The following is a 26,122-nucleotide window of genomic DNA, read 5'->3' on the forward strand; positions in this document are numbered from 1 at the left end:
GCTGAGCATTTGGGGCTGGTCTGAGGATCCCTGACATATGTTAGTCTTGTGTCTGGGTCCTTTTGGATTTGACAGTTGGCTCAGATACTACGTTATGGGCTAAAATGGCCGTGAAAATATCTTGCAACAGAATTTCAGGGAGTAGATTCAGGAGCTGAGCCCTGTGCTAATATTGACTATAAAGAAATCAGAATTTTACTTTGATATATGCAAAAAATACTGTTTTTTTCACTGGGGATAAGATTGGATCATGCTGGCCTTGACCTGAAGTCTCAAACAGCCTGGCGGCTTGCTCGTGGCCTTGTATCTCCCTGCTGCGTGACGCTGCAGACCCCTGGGATGTGCCTGGCCACAGACCCAGGACATCTGGTTTCTTGAGCATCGGCTGGTGTTGCAGACCACCGCTGTTTCTGGGCACCCACCTTCCTGCAAGGGGTATATAAGTTTGGAAACATGATTATTTTTTCTTTCAAGGTGAATTTTTTTAGTCTTTGAACAGCAGAAGATTGACAAGGAGTGAGGAATCACGAGGAGGCTTCTCAAGTATATTAAAAAAGCAAAATTTGAATGTTGGTGTTGCTTTCCAGACAGGGACAGTGGGCTGTGTGCTTCTGCGCAGGGAGGAACAGAAGTGCCAAATTCATTTTATATTTGGGAAAATCCAGGCAATAAAGTCACGTAATGCAATTCTATCTGGTGTAATACTGAAGGTGTGAAAGGAACTGAAGTTCCACAGAGGGGTTTTAATTACAGAAGCCAATAAGCTGGGATATGGGAGAGCTCGCTGAACTGGGATTTATCAGCATAACCACTGTGCCTGTTATTTCTTCTTGGCTGTGTGGTCCGTACCTGTTTTGCCAATGCAGGGTTCTATTTCGATAACACATGTGGCTCTTTACTCTGAAGGTATTAAATGCAGCTGGAAGACAAGGCTAGACAGACTGTATTTTTTTAAAGAATTGATATTTAGCCATTGGAACAACTGGCCAAAGGTTATAATTGAATCTCCTTTGTTAACCAGGCTGAAATGAGGACTAGAAGAATTGTTTTTTAGAAATGTAGAGGTTTTATTTTATGCTGGATTTAATTCAGGAAGGTCCTGTGGCTTAAAGGGTGTTGGAGATGAGGGCTGCAAAGCCCTCGCCTCATGGCATTGTTCAGGCTTGAAGATGCTTATCTGAAGTGCTGCTCCCAGGTTTCTAAATCAGTTGAATTTTGTAATTTGTTAACCATGCTAAACCAAAGAGCAGTAATCCTGCTCCATTATATAGACATCAGCTCATTTTTAATGCTGCTTTAGGTTCGTGAAATGCAGAAATTCCTAGTGTTTCAATTCAGTAAAATAAGACATCTGTCTTATTTTATTGTTCAGTGCTGGGTCAAGGGTAATGCCACGGTGCCCTTGTGCAGAGTGTGCTTGAAGTCTGAAAAACTAAAATATTGGAGACCATGCTGTGGGTTTTGTGTCAGCTCTGGTGCACCGGGGCTGTCTGACTGAGCTCTCCTTTGATTTCCAGAGGTGTTCATACAGGTAGCCTGCATAGGCTCGTGGACCCAAACCAGATTTTCAAGAGAAAAAAACCCTTATTTCCATAATGGTTTATCAGCTGCTGTTGTTGCTTGGCTGAATCACAGGATCATGCTGTGCTGGGCAGCCCAATTCAATGCTCGCCTTCCCTTTTAGATAACAGAGGGGTAAGCAGCAGACACATCCCAAGCGTAGGAGAAGTTTGTGACTGCAAAGGAATAGGGAAGGCGATAGCTCAGATCTGCTTTTCCTTCTGGATGTTTCTTTCTGATAGAGTTAAGGGGATGGTTTTTTTCCTGGGATTTCTGTTCATTATGGCAGCTTCAAGTGCCTGAAGAACAGTAACATCTACATTTAGCAGTGGCCAGTATCCCCACTAGAATTTTTGTCTATAAGATGTTTTTTAAATGCTAGAAAAATAGAATCCTTTGTAATATATTTATTTAATTGTTCCCTTCAGTGTGCTGTAGCACACGGACAGACTTTAGCTAAAGTCCTCTTCTGTGGTGGTTGTGGGGTCCTGCCTCACTGGCTGTTAACACAAGGCTTTTGGGGAGCTCCTTTTGCGGTGTGATGTTTGTCCATCTGAAATGTCAGTTGGAACTGTCTTTCATCTCTGCCAAATAAAAAAATTAGAAATATCCGCCATCTTCCAGTCACATGACCCATTAGCCTTATTTTCTATCAGGAGATACCTTTTGGAGTCTAGCAGAGTGATTTTTATAGTGATTATACTGATAGAAAATACAGTCTGATGAGTGTTGGATCTGGTCATCCTGGAGTGCCCATGGCTTGTGTCTAGCTTCTTTAGGGGTGCAGGTCAGAGGAGGGTGCCGAGGCATTCAATGTTAGTTGCATGCATGGGGTGAATTGTGTGAATTTATTAGTTTGAGCTTAAATATGCACAGAAATTCAGATTTCAAGTGTTTTGGAAAAATAAAACATTAATTTTATTTTTTACAAAAAAACCCCAAATGCTCTTAATTAAACTAAAACATGTTGCAGATGTTTCAGGAAAGGAGGACCATTTTATTGATCGTCTGAGTCCTTTGAAGATCCCATTCCTTAACAGGAGACCTCACATCCAAGGGTTTCTTCCCAAGCCATGCTGATGTGCTCCAGCAGTGGCCCCACCGTCCCTTGGTGATGTTTGGTGACACTTGATAACCTAGCCAAGCTTTCCTTCCCTGACTGGCATCCTTTTCCCACCAAGCCCTGTACAGTAGATGCTTCAGCAGGTCTTAACGGTGCCTCGGGCTTGCCCCCAGGGCTGTCTGTTCCACCATCTCAGCAAGGCAAGGGTGGTCTATCCAGTGGTGCCTGCCTTTCCTCTGGCTCACCCAGTGCTCTCCTTGTAGCTTCTGGTCACACACAAAGGGCAAAGTCTTCAGTGTCCTACCAGCCAGTTGGCTGTTGCCTCTCTGAGGCTGGGCAGGTGATGATTTGCCTTGTTGCTGGCTCTCCTCCAAGCTCTTCAGCACATCTATAGTCTGCTGCAGATTCACCGGTCCCAGTGTGTGCTCTTAGGTGGGTCCAGCAGCTTCAATCTTGCAATTACATATCGTTATTTTGATCTGGGGAGACCTTTATCCAATCCTCCTTTTTCCATTTGTCACTTGCTGGGCTCTCTCTGTTTTTACTGCTGTGTAATAGGTACGGCAATTAGCCCAAAAAAGCCTCTTTTGTTGCTCTGTACTGCAAGGGTGGTCATCAGATCTGCTTTCTGATCCTCTTTCCCAAATGGATTGTGGTAACTGAGGCCATGAGCATCTCGGCCAATGTCAGGTCTGTGTTGGAAGCTGATCTGCTTGTTCAGCTCACGGGGTGGGTGTTACGGCCCCAGCACCTTCATTAGTCAGCTCTCACTGCTTGAGCCATGATAGCAGTGTGGCATGGACTCTCCTGGTGAAAATTCTGGGGGTATTTTAGGGGAGAGGATGTGTCTTCATCTAGGGGAATTTGAGCTTGCTCTTAAGCCTGCTGGTACCTACTGAGTTTGCTCTACATTCCCATGCCTGCTTGCTGACGGTGCTGTGCTTTGCCTGCAGGTCCACGCATGGGAGATCTCTGACCAGTTGCTGCAGATCCGTCAGGATGTGGAGTCATGCTACTTCGCAGCACAGACCATGAAGATGAAGATACAGACTTCCTTCTACGAACTCCCCACGGATTCCCATGCTTCGTTACGGGACTCTTTGCTGTCCCACATCCAGAACTTGAAAGACCTGTCACCTGTCATTGTAACTCAGGTAGGTGCTGAGCAGAGAGGTGGAAGGAGCTGCTCGATAAATGTCTGTGAGAGAGAGAGAGTGGGTTGAGGCTGCTCTCAGCGGTAAAGTCTGGACTGTTCAGTCCTAACTTGCTGTTGAGAGCAGACTGGTAGCCAGGCTTGTGTCACAGCCCTGCTGGAGCTCTCCCTTACAGTAATTGCCAGCTTGGGGGAGGAAAAATTAGGTGCTGCAGGTGACAGCAGTGGTGACCAGCTCCAGCTTTTATCACCTCTGACTTTTTCTGAGACAAAGCCCTTAGTCTCCTTTGGTTGCTTTTCCTCCAGTGTGGAGAACAGAGAAGGTCAATGCCTGCAGCCAGCCTGTTCGTGTCTCCCAGTACAGAATTGTTTGCCCTCCTTCATTATTTGGTTCCATTAGTTAAATTGATTACTTCATCCTCTTGCTTGCTGTTTGGAGGGGCTGAGAGGACAAACAGCTGTTCCTGGGGTTTTCCCTGTGCTCTGCAATGGAGACAAAATGTTGATCTGCCCAGCAGTGCCCTGAGTGACTGGGAGGATTTCTCCCGACGTGCTGGCATATTCTTGGAAGTCCATTTGTTCTTTATACAGCATTCCCATTATCCATACATTTCTGAGGGTGTCTGGCACTGCACACGCTGAGGCAAGGTTGCTTGTTCAGCCCCTAAGTAGCCCAGCAGAGAACATCACTGCATTGAGGCAGTGGGCATTGTGCAGTTAACCACAGAGACTGCACACACAAACAGATACTGTGAATTAATACCCTGCCTCTGCAGGCTTGGAGTTACCTGCCAGCCCTGCTGAGCTCAGGTCTGACAGTCACAGCACCCTTTCTCCTGTGCTGTTGGGCAGGTTTCATCAACCACCACACTTAGCTCTGTTGTTTTTTCTTCCCCTTTCCCTTTCAGCTTGCTTTAGCAATAGCAGACCTTGCCCTGCAAATGGCTTCTTGGAAAGGCTGCGTACAAACACTGGTTGAAAAGTAAGTAATAGTTCATGTCATTAAACTCTAAATTGTTCTTTGAATAAATGTCAAATGGGCAGACCTGCATGGTCCAAAAAGGCACGCAGCAGCAAATGGCCTGACAATAGGAAAGTTTTTCTTGATGAATAATTTAAACTGTCTTGGATCATGGCAGGGAGATGGGGTGGAGGGAGAGATGGGGCTGTCTGTGGCTGCCTGTAACAGGCTGTGCATGCTTCTGTGAACACAGCTCTCTGAGACTCAGCAATTTTCCTCATCCCTGTTTTTGTTATGTGACAATCCCTTATCCCCTGCCAGCTTTAGCTGTAGCATAGGATTGAACAGTGAGGTTGAGCCACTGGGGTGTCCCACAGTGCTCGGTCAGCTGGTGCAGCGATGCCCAATTTCTGTGTGACAGCATTTTCACTGCCCTGTGTTTGCTGACATGGGATGCCATGTGCCATTGTACAGTGACGCTTTGTTTGGGCAGATCACCGTGCTAAGGTGCTCCTGTGGTATTTCTGTAGTAGGAGGGAACTTGGTTTGTTTGGGCAGTGGCACTTGGACTTGATGTGCTTGGGCTGGGAAAGCTTTTGTCATTTTTCTATTGAAAAATCTTGAGCTAAACCACTGATGGAGGCTCTTCTCGACAGTGCTCTGCCCTTGCAGCTGGGCGTGGGAGTGTGTTTGTGGTAACACTTTTGCAGAGTCTCTTTGAAATGTCCCTCCATCTCTCACTGTGCTCTTAACCTACTTGCCAGCATTGAGGTTTTCTGCGTGTGCTTGGCTGTCACTTGCCTTCGTGCACTGTCTTTCCTCCCTGTTCTTTCAGGTACAGCAATGATGTTACATCGCTGCCCTTTCTGCTGGAAATCCTCACGGTGCTGCCAGAAGAAGTTCACAGCCGATCCTTGCGCATCGGAGCCAACCGCCGTACTGAAATCATAGAAGATCTGGCATACTATTCCAGCACGGTCATCTCTCTGCTGGTAAGGAGACCAACCAGCAACTGAGTCCTGGTCAACTGCTAAAGAGGCTCATGCAGCTGCTTCTTCCCCATCCACATCACTGATCCAGATTATTCCAGGTTGAATGTGATCAAAAAGCTGGTTGGTGTGAAATAAGCTGATTTTATATATTTAAGTTCCAAGCAGATCAAAATCACAGTCAGGTTGCTGTTGTCAGTTGAAATTGGAGCTATTATGAAATTGGAGCTACATTAGAAATTGGAGAAATTATGGAAACTTTCTCATCCTCTCAGCTGGACTGGCCATGGGAGGACTGTATTGGTTTGTCCGGTGGTACGGAGTGTGGAGGCTTGTCGTCTAGCACTGTGTGCTTTAAGTTCAGGAAAAGTCTTGGGTTATTTGAGGCTTAAGCAAGAAATTACTTCAGCCCATTATGGGTGTATGTATGTAGATCTCAAAATCATCATCTTGAGATGATCATCTCTAGATTCATACATGCATGTGTCTGTATATCTCTTAGAAGAAAGGCATTCAGGTACTTGGTGACTATGATTTCTCTCTCTTCTTGTGCCCCTTTCAAAAGTAAGTACATGCCTAATTTCTGACCATCGTGTGGTAAGCTGAGGTTATGCATTTAGCTGCAGGTCACATTGAGTATTATCACATTTAGTATGGGGAGACCATAGCTGTATCTCCTGGTTCTTCTTCAAAGGTTTCCTCAATTGGGGAGTATTCATGCTCTCTAAGAATGAGACTGTTGTGGGCCCCAAAACAGGGCAAGTCTGAGGAACAGAGAATAAGTGTTGAGCTGAATTGCTTCAGGGACTGAAAAGAAATGCTCCTTGCTGGCTCCTTCCTTTCCAGAGACACTTGTCATGTTCTTCAGTGTTGTTGGAGCTCTGTAAATGAGTAGCCAACCTGATCCCTGACTCAGGCTTCAAATGGAGCATGTGCTGTAGCTACCCTTTGATGCTGCTTATCTAAAGAAGGAAAGATAATGTACCCTCGGCAGTGCATAGCAAATCAGTAATTCCACCGAGCAGCTGGTTAATGTCACTGTGCTCCAGATGGATTCAAGGTTTGGTGTGTTTAATTGCAGAGTCTCGTCAGTGGTCGATTCTCTGCTCTGCAGCCCCATCTTTCTGTGCTTGGCTGCCCTGCTTTCTTTGGTCTGTGGTCTCCATGTCTCTTCTAGCCACCTCCCTCTTGCCCTGCTAGCCTACTGGTCAGCATTCCTTTGCTAATTGAGTTACAGCTGCTGAAAATAGGAGGAACCTTAGCCTGTAGGATCCTTAATACTTTGTCCATGTGAAATGAGCCATGTTCTGCAGTGCTTTTTTTGTGCCATTTCTCAGAATTACAGAATCACAGTCTCCCTTTGCTGTTAGACTGTCGTTTATATTTCCTTCTCCTTGATGAGCAAAACTGTAAGGCTTTAGTTATATCAGTGACAATGTTCTCTTCTCCTTAACTGATACTTCTTCATGTCCGTTCTAGCTCCAACATGCAGCATCTTTGTATGTGCCCAGTACTGTGTGGCACAGAAATAGGTGGAGGGCTCTAGGCTTGCTCTCAGAAGCCAGGGAGAAGGGGAATGTCCTCCCTGGGATTGGATTCTATGCCCAGAGAAGCCTTGCTTCTTGCAGTGCATTGCTTAGTCTCCCTCCAGGCTCGTGTAACCTGCCATTTCATTTATCCCCTCCTGCCTCTCAGATGTTACCTGCAGTCCCTCCCCAATATCCCTTCCCTCTCCGAATCCCCTTTTCTGATGGGACCCAACATAAATTCAACACCCGGTACTTTTCCTTTGTTTAATTTAGACAAAAGGGGTGGACTACAGGTAAGTAAGACTCAGTTTAAGTTTGCATCTGGCCCAAAGCCTTTGCAGAAGGTACCTGTTCTGTTTCCACGCTGCTTTTTTGGGTCTGTGGTTAAGAAAGCCACAGAGAGTATCTGGAATAGAAATATGAGTGTGGCAGATACTTCTGGTGGGTGTTTCATGTTTGTGCAATGTCTAGCTTTGGCTTTTCCCGTGAAGGCCAGGGAAGGAGGCTTCGTTTTCCAGTTACTCTGGTAACTCCAGAGGAAGTGGGATCGTGATGATCAAGGGTCGTAGAATTGTTGGTTTGATAGGTTAGACAGAACCTTAGAGATCATTGAGTCCAACCAGTAACACTGCCAAGCCCACCACTAAACCATGTCCCTAAGTGCTGTGTCTACATGCCTTTTAAACACCTCCAGGGACAGTGACTCCATCTCTTCCCTGGGCAGCCTGTTCCAATGCTTAACAACCTTTTTGGTGAAGAGATTTTTCCTAATATCCAATCTAAACCTCCCCTGGTGAAACTTGATACCGTTTCCTCTCATCTTATGTGTCAGGACATGGAGCTGAGCTATGTCCTCTGCTCAAAAGCATCAGGTCTTGCTTGAGAAGACTCCTCCCCCCGTATGCTGTATTTATCCCAGCAGAGGCCCATGCCATTACCACCACAGCCATTAGGGGAGCCCAGTTCCACTTTTTCCATGCTTAGTTGTCTTTGAACAAGTCCTCGCTCACTTAAACTCTTTTCACCTTCCTCAAATGCCTGCACTGTGCCATCCCTCCTAGCTGTCTGCAGCCCTCAGCACTCTTCCTGGGACATCTTGGAGAAGTCTGGCTGTCACATTGGTGAGACAGGCGACATCACACATCACCTGGCTCTGGCTGCTCACAGCTGTACTGGAGACAATGTGAGGTGCCAGTGTTGGATTGCCAAGGGTTGTAGCCCTGTCATAAGACTTTATGTTCAGACTTCCTCTGCATGTGCCTGAGCTTTCATGGTAAATCCCAACACAGGCATTTCAACCACCTGCCTAAAGAGCAAAATTAAATTTTCAGTGTAGGATTTAAATGCTAAATTCACTTTCTTGAGTTACAAGATGGAGTTTTAAAAAAATTGTACAGGGACTGTGATGAAGTATGGCTTTCTGCCTCCAGGATTGAAGTGTCAGGCAAGGAGTGAAGATCTGTGGAAGCTCGTTTGCAGAATTGCTTGGCCAGTCGAGGTTCTCTTCTGGGGGAAAAGGAAGTCTGGGATCCTTCTCCATGTCCTGTCTGTCAATCTGTTCTTCCTTTTCCTCAGCCTGGTGAGGTCAGGGCTTCCTTCGGTGTTAGGTGTTGATGCAGATTGTGGTTAGGCGCTGTTGTGCAGCAGAAGTGTTGGCCATTGCTGGAAATGAGGGTTGGCTGCTGCCAGACCCACAGCCCGTCTCTGACACTGCACTGGTGTCTTCAGACTGTCCTCAGGTTGGCCTTTGGGATAGGTCTGACCCTCAGGACCCATCTTCTCTTTGACCACGGTTGTTTTGTGGTGAAGAATAGTAAATTGAGATTTGAGTGAGTTTAGGGATTTATCACCTACATGACACATCCATATCTGTGCTCTGCCAGTCTGAGACAGGATTCTGCAGAAAAGTGATGGACTGGGCATGAACGAAAACACTCACACTGGTTTTCTTGCCTCTGTAATAGCATCTGAAGTTGACAGAGAGGTTTTTGGCTCTGCCCCTATATCTCACCAAGTCCAGGGCTACTTAGGGACAGGGATGTTGGAAGCAGTCTGCTTTCTTGAATGTGTTTCATATGGACTTTGAGAGGATGCTCAAAGGCCGTGTGCTCTTGAAAGGTTGTTTGCAGAACTGTCATCTTCCCGATTACAAAACTAGCACTGGGACATGATCACTCTAGGCAGATGCAGAAGTCCTCTCTGCTGGTGTGGGCATTCTCGGTTGTCTTCTGGTCAGAGTGCTGCTTTCACATAGATACAACACTGCTGCTTGATTGCTGAAAGTTTTGTTCCTCTTGGAGGGATCACTGCTGACTGCCCTGTGTCTTGCTAAGATTCATGGTGGAATTCTCGATGCTGACTATAGAGACTCCAGGATGGCTTTCCAAAAGTTATTTATTATTATTCTGCTTGGGAAATTACAATTGGAGTTGGGGTCCTAAGCAGTTCTTCCTTGTTCTGTTGCAGATGACATGTGTGGAGAAAGCAGGCAATGATGAGAAGATGCTCATCAAAATCTTCCGGTGCTTGGGGAGCTGGTTCAACCTGGGTGTCCTGGACAGCACCTTCATGGCAAACAGCAAGTTACTGTCACTCCTCTTCGAGGTGCTGGTGAGTGTTTCTCTTGGGAAATGAGGTGGTGATGGGCCTTGGGTACCAGATGGTGTCACTTTTAAATCCAAGAGTGACTGAGATGTGGAAGGTGAGTTTCATCCCCCCTGTCTTGAGTCAGAACCCTCTGATTCCCTCTTTACCTTGATCAGCTCCATAGAGTGGGCTGTCCCTCTCTGCTAGCAGCCAGGGAAGTGCAAGCTGTCTGTGCACAGTAATAGATCTGTGCTGCCTGAAATGGATTGAGAGCAACCCTGAGGAGAAGGTGGTGGTGGACAGAAAGCTCAGCGTGGCCTGGCAATGTGCGCTTGCCGCCCAGCAAGCCAACCAAACCCAGGGCTGCACCAAAAGCAGTGTGGCCAGCAGGTCCAGGGAGGGGATTCTCCCCCTCTGCTCTGCTCTGGTGAGACCCCACCTGCAGCGCTGTGTCTGCTCTGGGGTCCCCAGCATAAGAAGGACACGGACCTGTTGGAGTGAGTCCAGAGGAGGCCACAAAGATGATCAGGGGGCTGGAGCACCTCTCCTAGGCAGACAGGCTGGTAGAGCTGGGGCTGTTCAGCCTGGAGGAGAGAAGGCTCCGGGGAGACCTTACAGTGGCCTTCCAGTACCTAAAGGGGCCTGCGAGAAAGCTGCAGAGGGACTTTTTAGTAGGGCCTGTAGTGACAGGACAAGGGGGAATGGCTTTAAGCTGAAAGAGGGGAGATTTAGGTTAGATCTAAGGAAGAAATTCTTTGCTGTGAGGGTGGCAAGGCACTGGCACAGGTTGCCCAGAGAAGCTGTGGCTGCTCCATCCCTGGAAGCGTTCAAGGCCAGGTTGGATGGGGTTTGGAGCAACCTGGTCTAGTGGAAGGTGTCCCTGTCCCTGGAAGGGGGTTGGAGGCAGATGATCTTTAAAGGTCCCTTCCAGCCTAAATTGTTCTATGATTCTATGATCATCTTCCTTTTGTACCGGTTGTCCACCCTGGAGGACAGTCAGAGAGCAGCAGTGCACAGTGAGAGTCCTCTTCTGGCTGCTGCTGTGAGTTCCCACATAATCTTTCCTGCGTCCTGTTAGCCCTGGGAAGCTTAGAAGATGGCACATAAATAACACCTAATGTTGGCTAATCTCTCAAGGGTGAAACTAGAAGTACACTTCAGGGTTTGCTCTGCCTGTGTGCTTGGTCCTTGGTTCAGTATCTGTGATGTGGGGACAAGACTGATGAACAAAAAAGCACTGGCAGAGCTTTCAGATGCAAAGAAAGATGCGTGTGTGTGTTTGGCTATTTGCATGGAGGAAGGAGACTCTGCAGCTCCTTCAGTAGTATTCTTTCCTGCCTGCCTTCTGTTTTGATCCAGAGAATATGTGCTCAGAGGTGAGCACCCTTCTCTGTTCCTGGACAGACAGGAAAGCATCTGAAATCTCTCCTGAGCAGATGCCCTTGCCTGGCTTTACTGACACCCTCCTCAGCTACCTGGCTCAGCTATCCCCATGAGAGCTTTCCTGCAAAGTGATGCACCTTCTCCTTGCACCGCTCAGGAATCACGGCTTTCCCTGTGGAGCTGGCCGGACAGACAGCAGCAGGGGAAAGCAGAGGTCTCTCTGAGAGATGGAGGTGTTGAGCCGCAGGAACCTTCCTGCTACACTGCCATGAGTGATCCTTTAATCTCCATAAACTTTGTTAGTACACTCACAGTGTACTAACACACACAGTACATTGATAAAAAAGTCCGAAGACTATTTAATTGTCTATTTATATGTCTTCTCCTTATTCCTACTGTACTAATCATCAATTTTGGAGCCTGTATTAAGCAGTTATTTTATCTCCCAAGCGGGAGCCAGGTTCCATTTTTCTGTGGTGGCAGCAAAACAGCAGAATAGAAGTTTTGACATCTGAGAAGTGACCGTTTCTAGCCATTATTGTGGGCTGCCACTGCTGCAAAAGTAGGTGCCAGGTGTACTTTCAAGCATACTTTAAGACTTTAAGAGACAGAGAGTTTTGGTCTGAAACGCATTGTACTTGGTCCTTCCTCTGAGCCAAATTGTTTTATGGGGCTCTGAACAAAATACATTTGTTTGGTGATTTATTGAAAGTTTGCCATCCTCGTGTGCTTAAGTAATGGTTAGTTTTGGCTTTAAAAGTTGTCCGTTGTTGAAACTGCATTTGTTTAATATTGCAATCAGTATTTTTTCATTTTTTGTTTTGTATTCATTCCACATTTTCAATAAAATAGTATTTTATTCCTTTTGTGACATTTTCACCTTGGGAAATAAACTACTAAAGGTATTTGGGGTGTTTTTTTGTTCTGTCTGGATGCAGGAGAGCTGAAGAGGCCAGTGAAACAGGGAGCTTAGGAGAATCCCGCATCACTGTGACAGGGAGGGCAATGAACTGACAAACAGGAAGGAGGAATTCCTGGAGGACGAAGGTGTCTGCTGTGGTACTGCCCAGACCTGTGACCCAGTGCAGGAATTGTCTGTTCCTTCTTCTGTTGTTAGACAGGATCCCTCATTTGCGTCCCTCCCATGGTGCCAATTCGATGAACAACAAATGCTGATGAGGGCTCCCATTCAGTGGGAGAAGTAATAGGCAATATTCATGCAGGGACCCAGCTCCCAAGCAGCACTGCAGCAGAAAACCGTCTTCCCCAGGACAGGGCATTTGGCTCACCAGCCTTTTTATTGTGTTAATGTCACTTTTAAATTGGGCATTTTTCCTTCCTCCCCTTCCACCTTCACACAGGACCATGAATTTTTTTCCAAATGTGTTGAGATCTCGTGTGAAGGAACACACAGAGGCACACACAGAGGCACTGCTCCTTTGTTTCCTCTCTATGCTTCTCTGTTTGCTCTCTACTCCTTAGTATGCCAGTCTTGTCTCTCTCCTTAATTGCTGAGGGCTCCATGGGAGCCATTAAAGGCCCTGTTAAATCAGCCTTGTACAATCACTATATACATCTACCAGGTGGGGCCTGAAATCTATTTGTTCACCCCCAGACTATCACAGTATTTCACACATGCTTGTGAGAAACCTCATCTCCATCATCACCGAGGACTCGATGATTCTTATGGGTCCCTTCCAACTTGAGATATTCTGTGACTCAGCCAGGGTCATGATCAGCGCAACTGTTTTCTTTCCTTCTGAACTGCTGTGGATGTTGGTGTGTTTGCCTCTCCCAAGGATGTCTTTGTGGGGTCCCGTTGGGGAGGGTCAGTTTTGACCTCAAGTGTCCAGGCTGGTAAAGCAGCCCAGGCTTTGCAGGGCTGGTAGGAGTGAGTTGTTGGGAGCTGTGGCTATGCAGAAGCTCTACAAAGTATTTTGGGAACAACAAGAAGAAAAGACTGAGTTTTTCTTTACCATCTCATTTCATAATATAATCACTGTGCTCTTCTGTTTCTTGCAGCAACAAGACAAGACATCATCAAACCTCCATGAAGCTGCTTCAGACTGCGTGTGCTCAGCTCTCTACGCCATCGAGAACGTGGAGACAAACCTGCCCCTGGCCTTGCAGCTTTTCCAGGGTGTCCTCACTCTTGAGAGTGCCTATCACATGGCTGTAGCACGTGAGGACCTAGACAAGTAAGTGGACTTGCAGCCATGGCTGTGCCCAGAGAGGAAGGAGAGTTACCATAATTAACGGTCACTGTGTCTGCGATTATTTTTGGAATCAACGGTGATTGCATGCGGCACTCTGAAGTCTCTTATGCAAATAAGTATTTGTCAAATGAAGACAAGTGAGCAAATAACTTCCTTGCCCGATTTGTGCTCCAGGTATGTGCGCTCAGCTCAGCCTCTGACAGGGTTAGACTGTTACCAGAGTCTGCTTGCTGGGGTTCTTGATCTTCCTTTTGGTGGGCAAAGCACAAGGGAAGTATGCTGAGGTGCAGCCAATCTGTTACCAGTCTTAAAATAGAGCCTAGAAGCAACCTGTTGCTCCTACTGCCTCCTCTCTACAAATATCCATACCTGGTTCAGCTGCTCCTGATGGAAACAGGTCTGGTGTGCCGACTGGGTCAACAGCCCCCCATTCTTGACCTAGAAGAAACCGTAGCCAGATCATACCTTGATCAAGCACATTGAAACCAGCACTTCACACACATTGGCTGCAACAGAATGTTGCTGCTCTGATTAGAAACCCTCTGATCTCCAGCCTCAGTTGATTCTAGGCCAGTTCATGCCTATTCTCTTTCACCAACTTCGTCTTAACTTGAAGAGATCCCTAGCTGATGCTTATTCCCAGACACATTTGTAGGTAGGAAACGGCCAGCCTCAAGTTTGGGTGAACAAACCCAGCTCTTTCAGTCCTGTGAGACTGCTTTCTTTTTCCTGGGTAATCTGGAGTGCTCCCCTTCAGACTTTAGCTTCCTTGAGCACAAGGGCCTGAGAGGCACAAGGGCCTAAGAGGTATGTGCTGCTGCAGGAGGGATCTTGCTCCTGTGTGTTGGCATTGTGGCATCCCTGTGTACAGGCAGCACCTTGCCTGACATCTCTTGCCTTTGCTATCACCTTGCAGCATCAGTGTTTTGGTCATCCTGTGACTGAGGAGTCCATCCACAAGCTGTCAGAAATAGGCAAATTTTCCTTTTCAAATATAAATGGTTTTCATTCTTATTCTGCACAGATGTTGCATCCCAGCTTTATCAGTGAACACCATTAGGGCTTGCTCTTCCTTTCTTATCTGGCTGTCACCAATGAATGTAGATAAGGTCAGTTGTGAGATTGATCTGGAACCTCTGTAGCACCAAACTGGTATTTCTTCTTCAGCTCAGCCTGCTAGCCACCCTGCTTGCTGACTGCTCATCCCTTAACTCTGCTTTATCCAGTTTAACTAGCTTCTGTGTGACACCGTGATCTGCTCTGCTCCATCTCTCCTGTTCTAAAACATTACTGATAAGAATTAGATGGGTTCAATCTATTTTTGGTAAACCCCTGTTGCGTTTAGCCCATTTCCCTCCAACTTCCATCTATTTGGAAAATTATGTTGATTGCGCTTGTCAAATACGAGCACATTTTGTGGCTGTGCAAGGTGTTGCCGTTGACGGAAACTGCCAGACCAGCAGTGAAGCTGTAGGACAGAGGTCCAGTGTCAGATTTTTGACTCCTGGGATGGCAGTTAGCCAGTCCCCGCTCCTTCCACCTGGAGGTAAGCAGACCCTTGTGTCTAAATAGCCTCTTCATTCCTCCTGCCTTTACCCCTCCTCTTCAGCCACAGTATTGAAAACTGATGCATATTCACATAGTTTTAGCTGTGCCACAGATCTTTAATTGTGCCAGTGTCTTCAGCGAGTGGCAATTCCACCGGCTGTTTATTACAGCTGAAAAACCCTGCCCTGTTTTTGTGATGGTCCTTGGCATGGCTGGGCACTGGTTTGGCTTCTGGCAATTCTCGCTTGATCTGTGCTCATCTTGCCTTCCAGAATCCAGCTGTCCGCTTCTCAGTCCTCCTACATGACAGCCCTTCAGCTGCTTAGAGGCACTTGGCGCACTGCTGAGACTTTTCAGATGACTTAGGCTCAAGAACTCAGTAAGCATCCTCATTCCCTTATTTCAGCTTGGGGTGCAAAGCTCAGAAAATGTATGCGCCTTTGATTTAAGGGAATTCCAAGTCTATGCCATGTTAAACGAGATTTCCACAGGCAAAATGAGTAGCTACTCCTCAGAGTTAGCCCTTTTGAAATCGAAAATTATAGTAGCTTCTGTGCCTATTTATCCTTCCATTTAACACTAATAGAATTAGTCTTCAGTTTTCAGGCTCGTAAAAGATTGCTATGATATCCTCTCTGCTCGGTGAGATTGACTCTGCAATAGCACCTCTTCAGTCTGTGACTTTCTGAAAAATCTGAAAGCTTTCATCTTCAGGAATTGCTGGGGCATGGTGTAATTAATCTGTTCTCCAGTCTCTGTCGGAGAAGGTAGTCTCCCCTAAATGCTTCCAGGTATGGTGTAAAGGTCCTCCTGATGGCGCTGGCAACATCTTGCCGTGTTTGATCTCCTGCTGTTACACAGCCGGTTGTGTAAAAGGTCAAGCCTTTTGGGATTTAAAAAAAAAAAAAATCTCACATGGGAGACTTGTCTCTGTCTTTAAGGCAAGCTTTAGGGTGTGTTGGCAGCACATCTCTGGATGCATGTTGCTTTAGGATTTCCTAAGCCTCTCCAGAACAGGAATACTAAAACCAAAGTCCAGGACTAATGGCTTGTTTTGGACCTCTCCCCCATATCCCTGATTTGAGGTCATTTTATTGGTGAGGAGCAGTCTTTGGTTTGATGCCATGCTTAGAATCATGGAATTGTTTAGGTTGGAAGTGACTTTTGAGATCATCAAGTCCAACCATTAACCCAGCACTGCCAAGCCCACCACTAAACCATGTCCCCAAGCACCGCATCTACACATCTGTTAAATCCCTCCAGGGATGGAGACTCCACCACTTCCTTGGGCAGCCTGTGCCAGTGCTCGACAACCCTTTTGGTAAAGGCACTGAATCCTGGGGAATGCCACCTGTGACCAGCCTCCAGCTGGATGTAACTCCATTCCCCACCACCCTTCAGGCTCGGCCAGCCAGCCAGCTTTTTACCCAGAGAAGAGTGCCCCTGTCCAAGCCACGAGCAGCCAGTTTCTCCAGGAGAATGCTGTGGGAGATGGTGTCAAAGGCTTTACTAAAGTCTAGGGAGACACCGTCCACAGCCCTTCCCTCATCCGCTAAGCGGGTCACCTTGTTGCAGGAGGAGATGAGGTGAGTCAAGCAGGACCCGCCTTTCGTAACCGCATGCTGCCTGGGCCTGGTGCCCTGGTTGTCCTGTGTGTGCTGTGTGATGGCACTTGAGATGACCTGCTCCGTAACCTTCCCCGGCACCGAGGCTGGACCGATAGGCCTGTAGTTCCCCAGATCCTCCCTCCAGCCGTTTGTGTGGATGGGCGTCATGTTTGTGAACCTCCAGTCGACTGGGACCTTCCCAGTTAGCCAGGGCTGCTGGTAAGTGATGGGAAGTGGCTCAGTGAGGAGCACTTCCACCAGCTCCCTCAGTACCCTTGGGCCCAGAGACTTGTGTGTGTCTGAGTGGCGCAGCAGGTCGGTGACCGTTTCCCCTTGGATTATGGGGGCTTCATTCTGCTCCTCATCCCTGTCTTCCAGCTCAGGTGGTGGGTACCTGGAGAACAACTGGTCTTACTGTTAAAGACCGAGGCAAAGAAGGCATTAAGTACCTCAGCCTTTCCCTCATCCTTTGTCACTGTTTCCCTCCACATCCAATTAAAGATGGGGAGTCTCCTTAGTCCTCCTTTTGTTGTGAATGTATTTATAGAAACATTTTTATTGTTTTTTATGGCAGTATCCAGATTAAGTTCTCATTGGGCTTTGGCCCTTCTAACTTTCTTCCTGCATAAGCTTACAACATCCTTGTAGTCCTCCTGAGCTGCCTGCCTCTTTTTCCAAAGGTCATAAACTCTCCTTTTTTCCGTGATTTTCAACCAGACCAGTCTTCTTTCCCACTGGCTCATCTTTTGCCACGTGGAGATGGCCTGCTTCTGCAGCTTTAAGATTTCCTTAAAGTACATCCAGCCTTCCTGGACCCCTTGGCCCTTCAGGACTGCCTCCCAAGGGACTCTGCCAGCCAGGCCAAAGTCTGCCCTCTGGAAGTTGAAAGTGGCAGTTCTACTGCCCCCCTCCTTACTTCTCTGAGAATCAAAAACTCACTTTTGATTACTTTGTGATCACTGTGCCCAAGACAGCCTCCAGCCGTCACATCACCCACAAGCCCTTCTCTGTTCACAAACAACAGTTCCAGCAGAACACCTTCCCTAGCTGGCTGCCTCACTGGCTGTCAGGAAGGTCAGTTCCACACACTCCAGGAACCTCCTAGACTGTTTCCTCTCCACCGTACTTATTTCCAACACACGTCTGGTAAGTTGAAGTCCCCCATGAGATGGTTGTGAGACTTTTCCCAGTTGCTTGTAGAATATTCCATCTGTCTCTTCGTCCTGGTTGGGTGGTCTATAACGGACTCCCACCATGATACCTGCCCTGTTGACCTTCCCTCTGATTCTTATCCATAAACACTTGGCCCTGTTGTCACCATCATCAACCTCTAGGCAATCAAAACACTCCCTAATATACAAGGGTATGTTTGATCGCATCACCTTATTGGGGGGAGAAGCCCTGATTCCTATGTGACCATTCTCAGGTGCTTCCATGGTTTCTAGCACATCAATAACCCTCACATCTGTTGCTGCATGGATCTCCATTCCCTACCTCTACTGAGATGGCAAACTGAAGGACCTCGCTAGCACACCGTCCCTCAAACACTGGCCTGCTGCCCTCAGGCTTATCTCTAGCAAGCCTGGTTTTATCCCTTTCCCCCTTCAAACTGGGTTTAAAGGTCTTTCAGTGAGCCCTGAGAACTCCTGCATGAAGATCCTTTTTCCCCTTTTGAGGTCCATCTACCCCGTCTATTGCCAGCAGGACTAACCCACAATCAAAAAACCCCAAATTCTGCCAGTGACACCAGGCTTGCGCCGGCACACCATACTGCAGCTCCAGGATGGTCGCTCCTCTCTTGGGTTCTGCAGTCTTAAAGCAGAGTAAAGCCTGTCGTTCAACTCGGCCGCAAACTTGTTTGTGTCTGAAGAGCAGCTGTGCTTTTACACAGCGCTGTCCCCTGTGTAGGCAGCGGGACATCCTGGGTTTATTTTGACGGTAGGTGTGTAGATTTGTCTTCTGAAACATGGCACCTTCCGGGTGCTGAATTCGACTCAAGCTGTTTTGTAGCAGCCGTCGTGTGCCTTGGTGCCCAGTGCAGTGTGGTTATGGAGAAGTTTTCTCAGACGCTGTGGGCAGTATGAAAATTTTGTAAGATTTGCTTACTGGAAGTCAGTATTTTCACCTACTTCTGAACAAAGCCAAGTTCCCCTATTTAAGTGGTTCCCAACTGCTGACAGAAAGCTAAAGCAGAAGTTGGTATTTCTTGGTATTTCTGTGGTCTGAGACAAGGTTCCTGGGCATGTTACCTGCATGACCGAATCTCCTGTGCTGGGATGTCTGTCCTGTGTGGAAGATCTTTCTGACTTGTGCCCTGTTTTTTTTCCTTCCCCAGGGTACTCAATTATTGCCGTGTTTTCACCGAGCTGTGTGAGACGTTCCTAGATAAAATAGTTTGTACACCAGGCCAAGGGCTGGGTGACCTGCGGACACTAGAGCTGCTGCTGATATGTGCAGGTCACCCGCAGTACGAGGTGAGTGAGGTTTACCCGTGTTCCTCTCCTCACCCCTATTGCCAAATCTCACTCATCCAGAGTTGAGTCAGTGGGGAAAAAAAATCTCTTATATTGCCACATGGTTGGGAGGCTTCAGTTCCTGTGAACTGCTGGCCTTGAAATGCCTGCTCTGCATTCGTGATGCAGAAATCTGGCTTAGCTTCCCCTTCCTGGTGTCCTGGACACGTGGGACTGCAAGTACAGCTCCGAACGCCTCCATTCGTTTCTTTCCACATGTTCAAGTTAAGCTTTGCAGGGATTGCAGTGCAGCTCCTGGTAACTTTGCCCTCCAAGTAAGTGAAACCCCGTTTTGCATCAAAGCTCCCTGACCATCCTGCCTTAAGTACAGAACATGGTATTTAAGGTGCGGTCTCCTTCTAAACGTCCCCTTTTATTCTTAAAAAGCTGTTAATTCAATCCCAGTAGCTGATCCCTGGCTGCCTTGTGTCCGTGTTCAGTGGATGGAGGTTCCTTCGCAGATGGGTTCTTGTGCTGACATGGGGAGCAGGGAGGTGCCAGCTGGGATTTGCTGGGGTGCACTCCCTTTCTTCCCTCCGCATTTAAGGTCCTGCTATGGGAGGGATGCAGCCCCTGAATTGATGGATGAGAGGTGGATCTGGACTGAGATAGTGCCCTCTCCAGGACGGGGTTTTCCAGAAACTTTTGGTATAGAGCCCTGAAAATAACATCAGACCTGAGAACCAGCAGACGAGCTAGCTAAGAAACGATGGCTGCTGCAATGCAACCCCTAGGGGCTTGTTTGCCATGAAAATTGTGGAGCAGCCACAAGAATACTTCACCAGATCTCTGTAGTGGTTGCTTGCGACTTGGTGGCTCTTTTAGTCCCCTTTCCAGGTCTGTTAAGCTCAGTCTCCCTTGGGCATGACCTTGTCCTGCACTAGTGATGCATTAAGAGGACTTGAAGCTCTGCAGCTGCTCCTGAAAAATCTGCACCTATTATTTTTCTGCAATAACTGCACTTATAAAGAGGCTGTAGGCTTTGGAGCAGCATCCCCTTCCAGCCTGAGCTGCTATCTCAGGGATGTTTGCTCCTGTCTGGGGTTGCTGTCCCCCTCGCTTTGTTAGCCCAAACCTGTGTGCACCCCATGCTGGCCGTCAGGATGGTTAGACTGTTAAATGCACGGGCACGGGTGGTGAGGATTGGTGCTAGGTGGGCAAACTCTTCCATCAGTGTGGCTTTCTGGTAACGACAGTGTACCTGCAAGCAGCAAAATGCCCCGTAGCTTATTGGGGCAAGCTGGGTATCAAACGCCTCCTGATGCATGAGCAAGAACAGAGGGAGGGCACAAATCAGGCCAGGGTCGGGGAAATAAAAACTTACCACTGGCAGATTTGGCTGATGTGAAATGAGGTGATGTCCGTGCTTTGAAGCAAGAGACGATTCTCACACTTTAATGTTAATTTTGTAGAGAAGAGGCTTTACTTCTGAGGGCTGGTGACAGGTTTTCAGATTAACTCAGTGGGTTTCAAATCCCTTATTAAGTGACAAGCAGCAGAGAAGATCAGCAAAGCTGGGGAAACCAGTTCATGTTTCATCATCACATGATGAAGCAGCACTGATGGAAATCTGTGGTACCCCAGCATGCTGCAGGCATCCCCAGAGATTTCTCTGTCGGGAGCACCAGCAGAGTGGAGCAAAAAATTGTTCTGTTGATAACAAGATGCTGAATTTTTCTTTGTAAACAGGTGGTAGAAATTTCATTTAACTTCTGGTACAGACTGGGGGAGCACCTGTACAAGACGGATGATGCAGTCATCCACAGCATCTTCAAAGCCTACATCCAGCGCCTTCTCCACGCTCTGGCTAGACACTGCCAGCTTGACTCAGACCATGTAAGGCTGCATTTGCTTTGTTTTGTTTCCTCCAGAGGCAGCCGGGGCGGTAGGATGTATCTGTCCTCACTGCTGCATGCTGATGGCTCTCCGTAGCTATAGGGCTCTGCAGTTGCAGTAATTGCAGAGAGAGGATTGCGAGTAATTAAAACTGGTGTATTAAACCTCTTTTCATTAAGTCAGTTCTTGTTCGAACAGAGCTTTCTGGCATCTAGTTGCTGCGGGATGACCCTTTCCCACCTCCCCCCAGGTGGTTCCCATTTGGGGAGCTGCAGAGAGATACCTTGTCCCCTGCTCGGGGGCGTTTTTGTTGGAATAAAGCTTGCACAGCTCACTAGCCACAATGCTGTCAACTTGCTCCTTGAAGTCTGGATGGTTTATCCTTCTTCCATCTCTGGCTGGGCTCCTCATTCCCTTGATTTCCATCCCTTCATCTGCGTGTCAGAGCAGGAAAACACAGCGTGTGTTCAGGCTGTTAGCATTTTCTTTGTGCGTGGCTGTCCTTCAAATCCCCTTACGTAGCTTGATCCAGGGAGAGGAGGGCAGGAACGACAGATCTTGTCTCTAAACGAGAATTCTTGTCTTGTCCTAGCTGTGGGTGAATGGGAACATGAATTTCTCTGAGCTGCTCTCACCCTTTTCCTCTCCCTCATCTCTGTTAGGAGGGTGTCCCAGAGGAAACAGATGACTTTGGGGAGTTCCGGATGCGGGTCTCGGACCTGGTGAAAGACCTGATCTTCTTGGTGGGATCAGTGGAATGTTTTGCTCAGGTGGGTTTGTCAGAGCATCATGAGGCATGCTTCCACCCATTGCTGTAGGGAGGAAGCCAAGCCCCAGGGAGGAAGTCACACACATCTCCTTGTGCACAGGGAGGTAACTGTATCTTGAAGTAGGTGGTGGGGCTTATTCTGGGAGAAGCAGGAGGTCCCACCCTTTGGGGTAGTACCTGGGGAAAGGTACTGTGGTCCCAACGTAGCAGGGTGGTCTGTGGAACATGAGAATTTATGCAGTTGCATGCCTGGAGTCTGGTATTTCAGGTGTGTGGGAGGAGGTGAGGAGCAGGTGGCAATCTTGCAGCGTGGGACTCGTGACCACGTGCCCCCAGGCTGTGTTTGTAGCTTCTTTTGTGACCAGTTCTCTTTCTTGCAGCTTTATGCGACTCTGAAGGATGGCAATCCGCCCTGGGAGGTGACAGAAGCTGTCCTTTTCATTATGGCATCCATAGCTAAGAGCGTTGACCAGTGAGTGTTGACCATCCTGCTCATGTCTGTAAGGGCTGTGGGGTCAGGTGTTACCTCCAAGAGAGTTTTGCAGAGACACTGCAGATATCTTGAGGATACTCCTAGGAACATGCCTTCTCAGGCAGAAGTGTTTGAAAAACATGCTTTATTTCAGATAGTCCTCCGCATGTGTGGTCTGTGCTGCCGCAGTGCAGTACCCCTTCCTGATGGAGCAGCCCAAGGACTGAGGTCTGCTTCCTGGCCAGGAATACGGGCCCAGTACGCTGCTGGGACTCCGTGATGCAGTTGGACCTTCTCAAATCTCTTCTGCTTGCTTGAGGACATTCATAGAATCATGGAATGCTTTGGGTTGGAAGGGACCTTTCAAGACCATCTAGTCCAGCCCCCCTGCCATGAGCAGGGACATCTCCAACAAGATCAGGTTGCTCAGAGCCCAGTCCAACCTGACCTTAAATGTTTCCAGGGATGGGGCATCTGCCACCTCTCTGGGCAACCTGTGCCAGTGTTTCACCACCCCCATCATAAAAAATTACTTCTTTATATCTAGTCTGGCGAGACATTTGCCTAGGCTGATTATTTGGACATCTTTCCACATCCAGATTCTTCCACCTCCAGGTAGAGTTTTCCCAGAAATCTTTAGGGAAGGTTAAATCACTTTCTGGAAGCGCCTTTCCTCCCCTGTTAGTTGTAGTGGAAACATCAACAGCTAACGTCCAGGGCGGTGAGAGTGCAGCGAATTGTGCGTGCTGACAGCCATGCTGATGCAGCGGGACAGCCTGGCTGACCTTCAGCAGGCTGGGAGTGCTGGGAGGCTGGGGGAGTCACAGTGTTTGCTATGTGCTCGCTGGCTCCTGTTAACCTATGTTAAGGCTGTTTTGCTCATTTTTATCTTCAATTTTTATTTCTGCTTTTTTTCTGAGAGCACCAGCACCTCATGCCCTTGCACTGGTGGAGCATGGGGGAGTCCACTCCCCACCAGCGTGTCCCACAAGGCTTTTGCTCGCCCTGTGGCTCTACCGAGCTTGGCTTCACTCTTGCCATGAGAGGGCAGGCGGTGCTGTCTGCCAGACAAGAGAGCGAGAGCCCTGCCACCAATGTGGGCTGCAGGGAGCCCGAGACTCACCCAGTAGCACCCTCCCATGCTGGGAACAGGCTCCTCTGGCTTTCTGGAGTCCCCAGAGAATTAGTTAGCTTTGTTCTTGTGCCACGAGCACTCTTACTGCAGGTATTTAGTTTCTTCTGCTCTGTTTGGTAAAGCTGGAGGCTGCCGTGCATCTGGATGCCAGCTCCCACAGCCCCGAGCCCCTTGTTAGCCCACATCTCAAATATCCAGCACACCGCAGCTGCAGGGTTTGCCTGGCTGATTCAGAGCAACGTGGGAGTCGATCAGGTTCAACAAAACCAGCTACTCTGTGGAAGCAGTCTGGGACCTGCCTTGGAGCTAAGCTGGCTGCCTTTTCCCCACAGGGAGAACAATCCAACCCTGGTGGAGGTGCTGGAGGGAGTGGTTCGCCTCCCCGAGACGGTGCACACCGCTGTCCGCTACACCAGCATCGAGCTGGTGGGAGAGATGAGCGAGGTGGTGGACAGAAACCCGCAGTTCCTGGGTGAGTCCCTCCTGCCACGCCACCGCTCTGCCCTGCAACGAGTTGGATCCCCAGGACCCCTCTTCACCCTGGCTTTCTCCGCAGATCCTGTCCTGGGTTATTTGATGAAAGGCCTGTGTGACAGGCGGCTGGCCTCGGCGGCGGCCAAGGCCATCCACAATATCTGCTCAGTATGCCGGGACCACATGGCTCAGCACTTTAACGGGCTGCTGGAGATAGCCCGTTCTCTCGACTCCTTCACGCTCTCTCCAGAGGCTGCTGTGGGACTCCTGAAGGGTGCGTATGGAAAAGCTGTTAGTGTATTTATTTGTGGAGGTCGCTCACAGTGGATGCTGCGCAACCCTGTTTTCACGTGTTTTTTCTTAGACAAGTCTCTCGGTTTGCCCTGAGGCACTCCACGCGTCCTCATTTAGTCTTCTCAAGAGCTCACTTGGGGCAGGAGGTAGAAAGATCCTTCCAGGGTTTATAAGGTATCTCCATCCCTGGTCTCAACTTGAAATGCAGGAAGAAAAGTTTCAAATACTCACAGCCAAGCTAGCAGCAGGTTACTGCTATATCCGATCACTTGGAAATCGGTTGCTGTACACATAGGGTGGAAAATTGTGAGCATTTGTCATTTTAGAGACAGTTTGAGCACAAGAATGTAGTTTTTCAACTCCAGCCTGCAGTCAGAGCATTTTCTACTCACCAGGCCTTTGGCTGTTGGGCATTATGTGCCTCTTCAACCAGGGCTGGTTTCATGGTCGTGCAGGACTCGCGTCTGGGCTTCAAAGATTTGCAACGGATTTAAGTGCTTCTGAAACCTTTAAAAATGCAGCAGCTCTGGAAGCTGTGCAAAGGGAGCCTTACTGTGGTGTACAGTCAGGTTGTGCATGACAGAAGAGGCAAAACTCAGTTTTTCACTTGTTTGTACCTGCATATTGATGCAAGCAGCCTTAGCCATGCTTCTGAGCTGCTCCTCTCCCTGACGCTACAAAGTATTTTCTCCTTCTTTAAACCAACACAACAAATACAATGAGCCAGGGAGAATTTTTTCCTGCTTTTGAGTGGGGTGCTGTGACGTGGCAGTGGGAAGCGGCTCAAGCGCTCATCTTCATATTTTATTTGTGTGGGAGCCCTGCAGTGCCTTAGCTGTGGGTCAAAAGAAGCTTCCTCGGACCTCATGGTGCTGCTGGGCAGGGACAAGGATGCTGCAGGAACACGCCGGTGTCCCCAGATGTGCTAGTGATGCCTGTCTGCCTCTAGATCATCCCTGTTCTCCCACATGCCAGCATCCCTTCCTCCTTCCCGCCCCGTAGAAATTATTTGGGTGTCTGGTTTAATCAAAGAGTTGAGTTCAAGCTGCAGAGAAACATTTTTCAGTCTCGGGAAGCAGTCCCTCCCTTTGCCCCAGAGCCGTGCCCTCTCCCTGCCTGCACACGGGCTGGTGGCAGGCTGCGGCTGGGCTTGTTTGGGAACCTTGCTCGTGTTGTGTTTCACCAACTGCACTCCTACGCTGCATTCCTGCTCCTGAGCCTGTCTCCTCTTGCCTTTCAGGGACAGCCTTGGTCCTTGCCAGGCTCCCCTTGGAGAAGATAGCAGAATGCCTCAGTGAACTCTGTGCCGTACAAGTGATGGCGCTGAAGAAGGTACGTCCCAGTTGGAGCTGCGTTAACATGCTCCTTGTCTGTCACTGGTTTGGGTGGGAGAGATCAGAGGCCATCAAGCTGCCATGGCTCCCTCTTTATCCAGCGGCTTGATCTGCTGGGGGAATTGTGTGTTCCCAAAGCCAGAGGTGTATGAAGACTCCAGGACTGAGACCGTACTTGTCCCCATGTCTCTCCTGGCTGAGAAATACCTAGGTGGTAGAGTGTGTAATGAGTTAAATGGGAAGAAGATGGTCCCTTGAAATCAGTTTACATCTAGGAGCCAAAGGGCCTTCCTGAACCCACCTCTCATGCAACAGGCAGCTTTCATCCCACATCTCCGGGATGGAGAATGTGGGTATTCAACTCCCCGGTGGGGCAGGTAGCCCCAAAAGGTTATATTCTGACTGTCCCAAAACCATGGTGGCCCTAGTGACCTTTCCATGCAGATCCAGGATAGCAGAGAGTAGAAGTCTCAGAGGGTGGCAGAAAGAGGGAGGGAAGCCTTAAGGAAGGGACATACACGTCCCCTGCCTTTTCAGGATGACCTGTAGCTGCACCAGAGTGGTTCTTGAGAGCTCTTTCTGCCCACACTGCCTGCTCCTAGCAGCTCTCACCCACCGGCAGGCTACTCTTCCATCTCTGGCCCTGCTCCTGTCTCCTTCAGAGACCTCTTTGAGGAGGTTCTGAAGGCAGAGGAGACAA

The 26,122-nt window shown here is 48.4% G+C and overlaps 1 protein-coding gene across 3 annotated transcripts in view; it reads left to right on the forward strand.

Moving 5' to 3' along the window:
* The window catches only part of TNPO3 (transportin 3), a 44,166-nt gene that overhangs the window by 12,066 nt on the left and 5,978 nt on the right, over positions 1-26,122 (forward strand). For all 3 annotated transcript variants that reach the window (XM_055711289.1, XM_055711290.1, XM_055711291.1), the window contains 12 exons: positions 3,577-3,777; positions 4,685-4,758; positions 5,573-5,729; positions 9,722-9,865; positions 13,247-13,422; positions 18,931-19,069; positions 20,798-20,944; positions 21,607-21,714; positions 22,094-22,185; positions 23,653-23,792; positions 23,877-24,068; positions 25,329-25,420. In XM_055711289.1, the coding sequence (XP_055567264.1) occupies positions 3,577-3,777; positions 4,685-4,758; positions 5,573-5,729; positions 9,722-9,865; positions 13,247-13,422; positions 18,931-19,069; positions 20,798-20,944; positions 21,607-21,714; positions 22,094-22,185; positions 23,653-23,792; positions 23,877-24,068; positions 25,329-25,420 (1,662 nt within the window). The remainder of the gene's footprint in view (positions 1-3,576; positions 3,778-4,684; positions 4,759-5,572; positions 5,730-9,721; positions 9,866-13,246; positions 13,423-18,930; positions 19,070-20,797; positions 20,945-21,606; positions 21,715-22,093; positions 22,186-23,652; positions 23,793-23,876; positions 24,069-25,328; positions 25,421-26,122) is intronic.

The sequence above is a fragment of the Falco cherrug genome, chromosome 5, assembly GCF_023634085.1.
Source record: "Falco cherrug isolate bFalChe1 chromosome 5, bFalChe1.pri, whole genome shotgun sequence".
In the NCBI taxonomy this organism is placed as follows: domain Eukaryota; kingdom Metazoa; phylum Chordata; class Aves; order Falconiformes; family Falconidae; genus Falco; species Falco cherrug.